This window comes from Cyprinus carpio, chromosome B5 (genome assembly GCF_018340385.1).
Source record: "Cyprinus carpio isolate SPL01 chromosome B5, ASM1834038v1, whole genome shotgun sequence".
NCBI classification, from domain to species: domain Eukaryota; kingdom Metazoa; phylum Chordata; class Actinopteri; order Cypriniformes; family Cyprinidae; genus Cyprinus; species Cyprinus carpio.
This window is the reverse complement of record NC_056601.1, coordinates 31,648,263-31,661,221: the sequence shown is the minus strand read 5'-3', so window position 1 is coordinate 31,661,221 and position 12,959 is coordinate 31,648,263. Positions and strand designations below refer to the sequence as shown.

The window sequence follows — 12,959 nt, the reverse complement described above, 5'->3', positions numbered from 1 at the left end:
TAGCAGACGCTTTTATTCAAAGCGACTTACAAATGAGGACAATAGAAGCAATCAGAATCAATAAAAGAACAATACTAAGTCTCAGTTAGCTTAACGCAGTACACATAACAAACTGTCAGTTTTAGTTTTTCTTATTTTAGTACATCAAGATAAACTAAAGGAAAATGAGCAATGTTTGCATCTAGCTAAAATAAAATACTTTTTTATATTTGCAGTTAAAGTTTATTTTAAGTAACACATTTTTTTAGTTAGTATAGAGGTCTCCACTATGCAGCTTAACAGAAGGATCAGATTAATATATATATATATATATCTATATATATATTATATATATATATATATATATATATATATATATATATATATATATATATATATAATATATATTTTTAAATTGCATAATATTAATTCTGTAATTCTTATGACTTACCCTGCCAGGTGCATCCGAAAAGCTCTACTCTCATACACACAGTGTGTACGACATCGGTGACAGGAATCAAACGTAAGAATCGAGTAATGATGGGAGGGTGAAGGTCTCGCACCACAGAGTCATAGGTGTTTATATTGGCCATTATAGTCTGCAGAAGACATTAGTTCAACAGTATGGCACAAGATCATGCTACATTAGGAAAATAGTTACAGCAGGATAAGCATGCAGTGGTTACCACATAATAAAAATAGTATGGGCAAACATAAATGAAAATGCTGAACAATGAGGCATAATCATAGAAAATAGAAACCATATAAAAAAATGTATTTTTAAGAAAAAAAAAGTATTCTATAAGGATGCATTAAAATCGATCATAAGTTATGTTACAAAAGATTTTTTTTGTTTTTTTCCCTCCAAAAAATATTACGCTGCACAACTCTTTTCAAAACTGATAATAATAAAACACTTGAGCAGCAAATCAGCATATTAGAATGATTTCTACAGGATTATGCGACACTGAATAATGGAGTATTGATTCTGAAAATTCAACTTTGCATCACAGGAATAAATAAAATTTTAAAGTGCCCCCATTATGGATTTTTGATTTGAAAATTAGCTTTCATGCAGTGTGCAACTACGGTGCCCCGCTCATGGCATGCAGGAAAAAATAGTAGGCTAAATCCTGTGCAGGATTTACTATTTCATTCCCTTGATTTATAAATTGTGTGTACGATTTACTAATTCTTTCCCTCAATTTGCTAAGTCATGCACACAATTTGTAAATCGACAGATCGAATTGATAAATTGTGCGCATGGTTAAGCAAATCGAGGGAACAAAATAGTAATTGTGTTTTAGTACATTGATGGAATGAATTAGTACATTGAGGGAATTAATTAGTATATCGTGTGCACAATTTCTTTATTTTTTTTGCATGTCATGTAACACAGCTCTAAGTAAATGAAAACATCTGGCAAAGTTTTAAATCTGAAAGTGCACCGTGTATAAAGTTATTGTCCCTCAAAAGAAAGAGTCAACTCTGAATCATTTAAACGAATCATTTTTAAAAAGAATCCCAAGCTGTTTCATGTTGACGTCAACGTGAAACACTGGCATATTGCCCGCCCCCGTTGGTCTTTTCGTGTTGGTCAGAATGAAAATGCAAATTCATTCTTTGCCACTAGGTGCCACTTTTGGAGCGGTAAAAATAGCAGTTTCCCCGGTAACAGCTGTAAACAAAGCAGCACTGCGCTGCTTTATCAGGCATTACAGGCAAGATGAAATGAAAATGAGACCAATCGCAACAATCACCGTAGATTAGCATCACGCAAAGGAGGGGTTTGGAAAAAATTAATCGTTGAGCGAATCGTTTGGGAGTCGTTGAGCAAGTAAGGTAAAAATAAATGTTTTTTGACCTTGCATGCATGTTTAGGACTCCCAAAACCAAAATATGAACCTTTCATTACCCAAAATAGGGGCACTTTAAAATATATTCAAGTATGTAAAATTGTAATAATATTTCACAATATTACTGTATTTACTGTATTTTTGATCAAATAAATGCAGTCTTGGTGAGCATAAAAGACTTCTTTCAAAAATAATAATAATAATAAAATCTTACCAATCCCAAACTGTACAGTAGTGTATGGCATAATTGCTTACTGGTAAACTTTTGAATTTGGTAATTTTGCTGGTTAGCATCAAACTTCAGTTCATTCAGGTCTTTTATTTAAGAATCGAACATTTAGTAAATACAGTCTTGTGCATTTACTTACCTCGCTACCAAAGCGGTTTCTCCAGGAGATCCAGCGGTGTCCATCGCGACTGTACTCCAGACGGTATTTGCGTGCAAATTCATTGCCGGAGTTGCGTGCGTAGCGACCCTGTGTAGCAACCACGGTGAGAAAGATGAGCTGACGTAGGTCAAGCTGAAGATACTGAACATCTGAGGGCTGCAGCTGACCAGCAGGACACCAGGCGCCGTCCCCCTCCTCACGGTTTAACCTGATGCCACAACAGACAAATTTTTATCTAGTTTAACTTGAAGTACTAAAATAACTAAAACTAAATAAACTAAAATAATAAATAAACCTTCATTAAAAATATATACTGTAGGATGCTACTCATGTTACCTTGCATACTGAGGGCCTGTGGTTTCATACCACTGGCTGGAGGCAGTGATGTCATCATTTTTGATCCTCCCGTCCTCCATACCGAGAGGATAACGACAGTGAGCTGAGGAGGTCGAAGGAGGACACAGTGAGAAAGTGAATGTTTTTGCTGCTGTCTGTATGAATGCATATGTCTGTGTCGGACTGCATGTGATGTAACTTTACCTGGATCTATCTGGCCATTGACGTTTGTTAGTGAGATGGTCAGCAGCAGATAAAGCAGCATAGTGAGACCTCAGAGTCTGCCGACAGACCAGACTACAGACTACATCTCTGAGGAACAGAAAGAAACATAGCAGTACTGTAGCATCCACTCATTTCCAGCCAAAAGAAACATGTAACGATCAAAACAGAACAATATCAGAGCCGACTGTAGATCAAAACTAAGTTCAGATTCAGAACAAGATCCATCTAAAACCAGTTTGCACATTTTAAAGATGTGTAAAAGAGAAGTGGTTGAATTAATTTCCATATTCATGTAAAAACACCTAATCAAGTCCTCTTTTTATACTGTCAATAATATAATATATATATAATTATTATTAGTTTTTTTTAACATTTTGTGTTATTAATTTTTTCTTTTTTTTCTGTGCATTTTAAGCATGCTTGTGTTTTATATGGTACATAATGTTTGCTTTTGAAGAAAACTCTGTTTTTATTAATAGTTTGCTTTATTATTTTTTTCTTTTTGTTCAGACTGTAAATGATGCTTTCATGCGCGGCGTGGGAACCCACAGGTCATATTAGCATCACTGCTATGCTAACTATGCAAACTATTCCAGAGCAGATGTGGCCGGGGAATCACAGAGAAATCTGCCTCATTCAGGGTGGGATTCTCATTAGCGATGAATATAAGAGGTCTTTCATCATTGAGACTCTAAAACTTTAAAAAGTACCATTCCGTTATTTGCACGTGAGACTGCACATAAAACTTTATGTGAACAATAATGTTTTATTGCCAGCAATTACTTTTATTATTGTGCATTTTATAAATAAAAGTTGGTTTGCTGAACACGATTATCTAATAAAATGTTTTTGTTTTTTTAAACCACCAGACTCTCTCTTACTCACAAACTAGCTATAAAATAGCCATATTATTCTAAGATTTCCATCCAAAACTTTAGAACTCATTTTACACATCTCCTGCTTCTTATCATTAATGGTAAAGAATAAACCTCACTATTATTGCTCATATTTATGCTTAGAGATTGAGACAAACCTTCAACCCTATTATGAGCAGTACTAAATTAACATAACTTGTGACAGAGATGAATGAGTCCTTAAATCATGTGGCTTGTTGAGGAGAGGATTTTTTTGCATTTGGATGTGTGCTGAAGGAGTGATTTGAGGCATATCTACAGAGCAAAATATCATAGACACTTCAGGCTGAAGTAGGGCTGCATGATTAATCAAAATAAACCTGAAATGACTATACATGATTTAATGCTATTAAATGCTATATAAAAATAATGAATTTATTCGACAATTTGTCTCCTCTGTGTCTCTCCACATCTCCGTAGCGCCATTTTGGACAATATGAACTGAAGGCAAACTGTGTACGCTCTTCTGTGTCAGCCACGCTGCACAGATGCGGTGTTTTCGGTCAAATCAAAACGTAAATACACGTAAGTGTGTAAGTAAATACAGAGTAAGTAAGCTGCTTGCGTTCAGCAGATGTTCTCCAAAATGGCACTACAGTGATGTGGAGAGACACATAGGAGACAAATTGTTTAATAAAGTCATTATTTTTGTTTTCTTTGCGTAGAAAAAGTATTCTTCTCACTTCATAACGTTACGGTTGAATCAGTGATGGCAGATGGAGTATTCAGACGATGTCTTTCATACTTATCTGGACCTTGACAGTGCAAGTTACTTGGCAGTCAATGGGACAGTCTCAAGCCTCCCGGTTTTCATCCAAAATATCTTAAATTGTGTTCCGAAGACAAATAAAGCTTTTACGGGTTTGAAACGACATGGGGGTAAGTGATTAATGACAAAATTTTCATTTTGGGGTGGAGTATCCTTTAATTGTTATATTTTTCTTAAATATCATTTATCAATTTTATTTAGTAGTATTAGTTAATGTTATTATTTACTGTTATTATTACCAATGATAGTTGTTGTTATTGTTGTAGTAATAATAACTATTATTCTTATTACTATTATAAACAATAAACTATTATTATTATTACTATTATTACTTAATAAAAATGAAACTATTGTTTAACAATTTCACTGTAAATAAATAAAGAATAATATAATATTAATAATAATAATAATAATAATATTAAATGTTGTTGTTGTTTTATAATCATTTTTATATATAATCACAAAATTGTGCAACCCAAACAAACCAACAAACTAGCACAGCAAACCTGGAGCTTAAAAACACACACACACTCTAAACCACTGTCACAATATTTATCAGACAGAAACTATTTTTCCCAAGGTGGAACCACTTTGAAACAAACTGAAAACAAACATGCTAAACACCCTACAAAGCATCCTAGCACTGACGATTCCTCTGGATGATTTCTAGGATGTTCCTGTTAGGGTGTTCTGTGATGGACAATATTTATGTTCCTAGAAGACATTTTCTTACCAAACACAGACAAGAAACAACACATGACAAATCAGTGTTCTGCCGGCCAAAGCTTCAGTCAAAAGCCTGAGCCAAACTTCACTGTTCTCCTCCAGAGCCGAGGGCCGCGGGGCCCCTCTGATAGCAGTGTGTATCAGCGCTGGAAAGACTGAGATAAATGTTAGTGTTGTTGTTAGGACAGCCATGTTTGAGAGTGTGTTGAGTGCAGTGCGATTACTGTGGAGGGTCTCTCTCGCTCCCCAAACCTCAGACCGCAGGAATGTGTCTGATTTCATGAGTGCATCACGCCCCAGCCATTACCCCAGAGACAATTACACACAAATCATCAGCAGCCATTACTTACAACCATCACAAGTTCAGTGAGTTTGTCCGTTATGAAACAACATCACAGACAAGAGATCATGGCTGATTATCTCGATTATTTGTGCTACAGACATGAATGATTCTTCAAATCATTTAGCTTGCGTGAGCAGTCAAACTCTTCGAGTTATATCTTGAAATCAGAATATCACAGAGACTTGAGAATGAACTTTTTGGTAACACTTTAGTTTAGGGACCAATTCTTACTATTAACTAGTTGCTTATTAGCATAGCACATATTAATGGCTTATTCTGAATGACCATATTTTAGATCCGTTAAACCTACAAAGTAACTAAACTTATCAAATATCTTACTATTTATTAATAAGCGGCAAATTAGGAGTTTATTGTGGCAAAAGTCGTGGTTAATAGTTAGTTATTATTGAGAACTGCTCCCCAAACTAAAGTGTGACTGACTTTTTTTTTAAACTTTTAAACTTTAAAAAAAGAAAAAGAAAAAAGAAATCACCTAAAATCTCTCAAAGATTTTTTTTTAAATTACTGCAAAAGAGCAGTAATTTAAATAATATAATGTATTAAATGTGGCTTAAATTTTTTTTTATATATATTATATGACATACACTATCATTCAAAAGATTGGCGTCAATCAACTGTTTCTGATACTTTTATACAAAATGCATTAAATTAACCAAAAATTACAGTAAAGACATAATGTAACAGGTTTCTATTTTAGTTTTCAAATAAATTCGAAATTATTTAAAAATGTATTACAGTTTCTTCCAAAAAATTTAGCGGCACAACTGTTTTAAACATTGACAATAATCAGAAATGTTTCTTGAGCATCAAATCAGCATATTAAAATGATTTGAATGATCATTTGTCACTGAGAAGACTGGTGTAATTGCTGCAAAGAATTCAGCTTTGCATCACAGGAATACATACAATTTTAAAATACACATTTGAAATTATAATAATATTTTACCATTTTTTTTTTTTACTGTATTTTTATCAACTAAATGTAGTCTTGATGAGCATAAGAGCCTTCTTTCAAAAACATTTTACAAATCTTGTGCACCAACAGTTTTTGATCATTACACAAACACGATCATGATTTGCTTGGCTCACATGTTTTTCATACAGCGTGTTCTCAGTGTGTTGATGAGAATACCCCATGAGCCATTACATAATATACTTGTTATGGTGAAGAAAAACACATGCATTTGCATGCACATGATCAAACTGACTAATGAAAGCTTTTCAAAGAAAACTGTATGATACTTTACAGCAAATGCATGATGGGGGGGCTGCAGATATAATGTGCATACTAAAGGAAGAGGAGGATGGAGGTTGCAGATGGTTTATGTAATATTTGGCTCATATAAAGGCCTGTCCAGTGCCGGGATTCCAGCCTTCTTGCTCATCTTTCTAAGAGGCCTCATGTGACTGACTGGGAAACACAGCAAAGCAACAAAACATTAACAGCGCTAACAGACGTTTTGCTAACAGGGAGTATCTTTAAAAAAACATGCAATACAGTCCATTTTCTTTAAATTCAGTATAAATTAAAGGAAGTATGACAAAACGACCATGATGCATAAACACCATACAATTTACATCATTTATTATTGAGTTGTTACTATACTAAAACTTCGATAGTCAATACCAATATCAGTGAAATTTCGCAATTCTCCAAGCCAATTTTAATACTATATTTAAAAAAATAATATACTAAACACATCCATTAATTTACTGAGGTTTAATAATATTAGTAAATTAACTCTCTCTCTCTCTCTCACACACACACACACACACACACACACACACACACACACACACACACACACACACACACACAACTGTCACCTCGCTCTCTTGATTATTAAATTAAATAAATGCTATAATTCATTCAAATAAATGTAATCTTACCAGACAGTGTATATACAGTTAATCAAACTACACTGACAAAATGAAAATATTTTTTTTATTTCACAAAAAAAAAAAAAAAAAAAAAATCCGTAAGTGAAATAAGTGCTACAAACAATGAACAATGTTTCATGAAAGAAAGTCGCATCGCATAACCCACCCAAATTCCAGACTCTTACAACCAGCACATACATGCATGCATGCATACTGACAAAACATGCAAACCTCTGCAAGCATGCAGGAACGTGTTTGCCATACTGAGCTAGGATTAAAGGACTGAAGGAAATGTGAATCCATTCTGTACACTCTCATCTGCACAACATGTATCGCACACAAAGGCATGCATCACACTCACATTCCTACATCCTTCTGTTAAGGAACTGTAGTACAGTTCTGTGCCGAGTCTTACTGCCAAACATCTCAAATTATGCAACACAATAAACAATGTGCAGAGCCAAACCAAGAGAGAGTCACTGGCAGCTCACCAGAGATAGAGACTGCACAAAACCACAGCCAGAACCGACATTCATGTTATAAATAATCTCATTCAACAGCCATTTAGTCAGGTTAGATAGACCTCAAGTGTACTTCAAATACACCACACACAGGGTGAATAAAACAGGATAGTAAAAACTGAAAAATCTCAATGTATCCAAAACCAGATGCTTTGTCGCAGACTTACTGTGGCCACAACTCCAGAAGAAGAAAACTTAAAGCCTTTAATCTATTCAGTGGTTCATGCTAAGATCTCTTTATTTTTTGAGCATGGAAAGAAGCTATAGGAAAAAGGAAAACAACAACTAATATGGCAAGCAAATATAGACTGTATAGTTTCCTGTTGATATATTTCTGAATGTATGAACTGATAAATGTATTGTGAATGCAGTGTAAGTTGTTTAGGATAAATTTGTCTGTCAAATCAAATCAAATCAAATCAAAAATAAAATAAAATAAATAAAATAAAATAAAATAAAATAAAATAAAATAAAATAAAATAAAATAAAATAAAATACAATAAAATAAAATAAAATAAAATAAAATACCAGTCCGTAATTAAATACAAGTCTACAATTAAAAGTCAGAAATCTCAATTTGTATGAATAAAATTGTCTGTCAAATGCATAATAAATTAAAATAAAATTAAATTAAATTAAATTAATGTAAGTGTAGGTGTAGTTGTATTTTTGATTTTTTGTTTTTTGGTATATGAAAGTTACTTATCACAATAGCAAAGAATCAGCAGCACAGTTTCTCACATTTAAATGTGAAAGAGTGAAGTGACCCACTTTTTAAATACAAGGCTAGTGTTTTTCCAATGTATCACTACTGCTATTGCTGCTTGTAAATGAGTAACTTAGATTAGTTAGTGTGCTATGTACACTACCATTCAAAAGTTAACATTTCACCAAGGCTGAATTAATCTGATAAAATAAATACAGTAATAATGTAAAATATTTTTACAATTTAAAATAACGGTTTTCTATTTGAATATGTCAAAATGCAACTTCTTCCTGTGATATCCAAGCTGACTTTACAGCATCATAACTCCAGTCAGTGTCACATGATCCTTCAGAAATCATTTCAATATGCTGATTTGCTGCTCAAGAAACATTTCTTATTATGAGCACGATATCAATGTTGCTTAATATTTTTGTGTGTAACACAAATTTTCTTTTATGAATAGAAAGTTCAAAAGAACAGTACTTATTTGTAATGGAACTATTTTGTAACATCATATGTCTTTACTGTCAGTTTAAACCAACTGAATGTATCTGAAAAAAAGGACAAGATTAACAGCATCTGTTTTTATTTCTGAGAAATCACTTGGGTCAGAACTAAATTGTAAATAATGAGCTTTACTTGCATTCTCTCTACATTATTTTATGCTGGCCATTAGTGTGTAAGGCTTCACTGTAATTCATCACATGTGATACTTACAGTAAATATCACTCAACCTCTTTCTTTAAATCATGTATCTTCTATATAGCATCTCTTTCATCCCCATTATCACATAACCCGAAAACATTTCTTCAATGACCTCAAAATGGCTTCAGCAATCGAACTGTTGCCGATTCTGTCAAGCGTTACGGTCTGCAGTAACTTTCAGAGATAAACGTTGAACAGAGAGCCTGATAATCAGACACAGACAGAAACGAGAGCTGAGAGCATGAGAAAATTTATGAGAATTTACGCTCAAGGCATTTTTCATTTGTTAGGCAACATCTGACCTCTGCTTTGGCATACAACACTTTCTTGCATCACAGGAGAAAGAAAAACAGCACACAGGAAAGCACAGAGGAAATCGCTGTTATGACCAGCTTTATGAAGATTAAACTCAGAGATGAAATGCCTCGGATTCTCAGCTACAAATGCTTTATGATTGATTGAATATCACTAACCTGTCAACAGGTGGATTTAATGAATTTCAAAGGTCTTTCACTTTTCAAAGCAGCAAACTATCAATCTATCACCAATTCCTAATAATCAGTAATCAATGAGAGTGATTCAAGGAGATTTTGCAGTTTTTCTAAGTCTTTGGTGAATGCCTCTAATACACTCCAGTTAAAGTTCACCCTAAATAAAACTCACTGAAAAAGTACTCATCCCCAGGCCATCCAAGATGTAGGTGCATTTATTTTGTCATCAGAACAGATTATCACATGCTCACCAGTGGATCCTCTGCAGTGAATGGGTGCCGTCAGAATGAGAGTTTAAAGTGATGTGATGCTAAATTTCTCCAAATCTATTCCAATAAAGAAACAAACTCATCTACATATTGAATGGCTTGAGGGTGAGAACATTTTCAGCAAATTCTCATTTTTGGGTGAACTTTCTTTGCTAGTTCAACAGCATTTTAAAGAGAAAGTTGTCACAATGGGAACATGCCACTATTATAGGGTTTTCTGCACAGGTTAAACAGTAAAGCAGTTATAAAAGACAAAACAATTTATGAAGCATTAAACGTCATAAAAAAGTAACAAGTAAAAACACGTAACCATTTTTTAAATAAAATAACTTGTATAAAATCACAACTTATATGTGAAAAAAACAAATGGAACATTGAAAAAAAAAAGTTACACAGTTCACAGTTCAACCTTCCAGTTGAAATCTAACTTCATTCTTATATAGTTGTGTCTTGCCTGAATGCGACATGACCTATCAGTCATCACGTGGTCTGACTAGTACTACAATTAATTTCTCTACTTTTATTTTCATAATGTTTTGATAAAAAAAAGCTATTTATTAAAACCAATTCTTAGTATGCAGGACGTAAAACTGTATAACTAATTTTTAGTGGTCGACCGATATATCGGCTGATATTTGGCATTTTTCAAATATCAGCATCGGCCGATAAGTTTTTCTGCTCGGCCGATGTGTTTGAGGCGGGACTTTTATTTTGACGGCGCTAACAATGGAAGCGCCTGAGCACACAGTGCTCACATTCTCCCTCTTGTGTTGTTAACAGGTCTGTCTAACCCTAACCCTAACCCTAATACGGATAGAAGTCTGTCTAATAATCAGATAGAACGGTTAAACAAAGGAATTAATGTATACAAAAAGTATTATAACTATTGCTTTTATATTATTAGTAATAAAAATGCAAACATTATAATACTTTCTCATTTGCCGTCAGCATTATGCAAATAGGCATTTATATATTTAAACAAATCTTTGAAAACTAATGAACATTTATTTTCACAAACCTTGCAAACTTAGTCGAATCCAGCTGTGAGATCTTGTGACGTGTGTGTTTTTATCCAGCATGATCGCGTGTTCTCTGTGTGACGGTCGGTCCGTGTTAATTGAATGCTTTAAACTTTAAACACGTGATTTCAAATTATGCTGCACTTTATGCATTGCCCACTGTAATATTCATGTCATTTTCTCTGTGTGCTGTATGTGAAATGAGTGTTGTATTAGTGAGTATTTAAAAAATATGATTCCCAGTGCACACAAACTTCACAGAATACTGAGTGCCCTGTTGGTTACAGTGTTTACGTCCTTTTTAATTATATTTTTTATTAAATATTTCTTTATTTGTGAAAAATAAAAGTATAAGTATGTTTATTTTACACATTTATTTTTTATCCATTGTCAAATGATTTCAATTTTTAAAATATTAATTAAATTAAAAAATATATATATAATTATATCGGCTTTATATTGGATATCGGCCACCCTGCTTTCCAAGATATCGGCATCGGCTGTCAAAAAAAAAAATACTGGTCGACCACTACTCATTTTCACCCCATCAGTAAAATAGCACACACAAATCAAACTCAAACTCAATCTATCATAAGTTAGGAATTATGAATCACGGACATGTCCGAAAGATTCGACTCTCAGTTCAATGAGTTGTCAGACTCACAATGATCGGAGATGAACATATTCGAAATAGACATATTAGCCATAATAGACATATTCGACATATTCTCCAGTTTAATCAGTCGTTTGAAAATGATAATTGTTGACTCGGTAATAAACGCTCGGATTGATTCAGTCCGATTCGCGAACGAATCGTTCAGACAGGTTAGTGAACCGACTCAGAAAACGATTCGTTGAATCGGACATCATTCGTGCAGAATCAATAATATAAAACATTTAACATATTTTTAGCGGTAGTAAAGGTAACAGTAATCAGTTCTTGTAGGTAAAAGTAGGACATGCGCATTGCGGACTGATTTATAAAGCTGATGACAATGAGACAAATTAAATCACAAAGCAGCAACTTTAACAAACTCGTCAAGACAATAAAGTGAAATAACAGCCACAAAACACTTAACCATTCTATCGATATAACCCCATCAAACAAAAAAGCACTAGGCTATGTGAATGATATTGTCAGTGTAGGCTATTCAAACTTTTTCAAACAATCGCCTGTAAATAAAAGTTCATAAACTTGTGCCGATGTCTAACAAAAGCGTCCAAAGTTGACAAAACAAAGTTTCAAACATCTGTGAATCACCTCGAGTTCAACAGCAGCACACATCTGTCTGTCTGAACGCAAGAGTGTTTCTCAATCGCAACAAAGAGTTCCGAAAAACCAGCAACTTCAGTTTGTCTTCAGAAACCTCACTATCTTTCGCTTCAAACTGATTAAATACCTGTTTTCGGGAACCTGACAATCGTTTATCCCACCGAAGTCACATCCGAAAGTCAACGCGCCGTTACAGATGTCGAGGCATTGTGTTCAAGAGTTTATGTTCTTCAACACTGTTACAATGCATCGGAAGATCTGCTGCAGGAGAAGAAGAAGAAAAAAAAGGGTCCAATGTGATTTTTACATCACATCCCTCTTCCGGCCGCTTGAAGAAGGGAGCAATGGATCTAAGCAACGCCGATCAACTCTGGGAATAGCTACCTTATTATTTCATTTATATTATTTATAAATAAATCAGACAATTATATTTTATTTAAACGTATTTTAACATAAATATTTATTCTAGTCTAATTCTATTCTATTCTATTCTATTCTATTCTATTCTATTCTATTCTATTCTATTCTATTCTATG

The 12,959-nt window shown here is 33.8% G+C and overlaps 1 protein-coding gene across 1 annotated transcript in view; it reads right to left on the bottom strand.

Moving 5' to 3' along the window:
* Positions 1 to 12,705, bottom strand: part of LOC109053006 (discoidin domain-containing receptor 2-like) — a 31,381-nt gene extending 18,676 nt beyond the window's left edge. The window contains exons 1-5 of the mRNA XM_042723129.1: positions 12,551 to 12,705; positions 2,765 to 2,872; positions 2,561 to 2,663; positions 2,204 to 2,432; positions 431 to 578 (exon numbers count right to left, since the gene is read on the bottom strand). Coding sequence (XP_042579063.1) covers positions 431 to 578; positions 2,204 to 2,432; positions 2,561 to 2,663; positions 2,765 to 2,825 — 541 coding nt within the window. The 5' untranslated portion in view covers positions 2,826 to 2,872; positions 12,551 to 12,705. The remainder of the gene's footprint in view (positions 1 to 430; positions 579 to 2,203; positions 2,433 to 2,560; positions 2,664 to 2,764; positions 2,873 to 12,550) is intronic.
* Between the last annotated feature and the right edge of the window lie 254 nt (positions 12,706 to 12,959).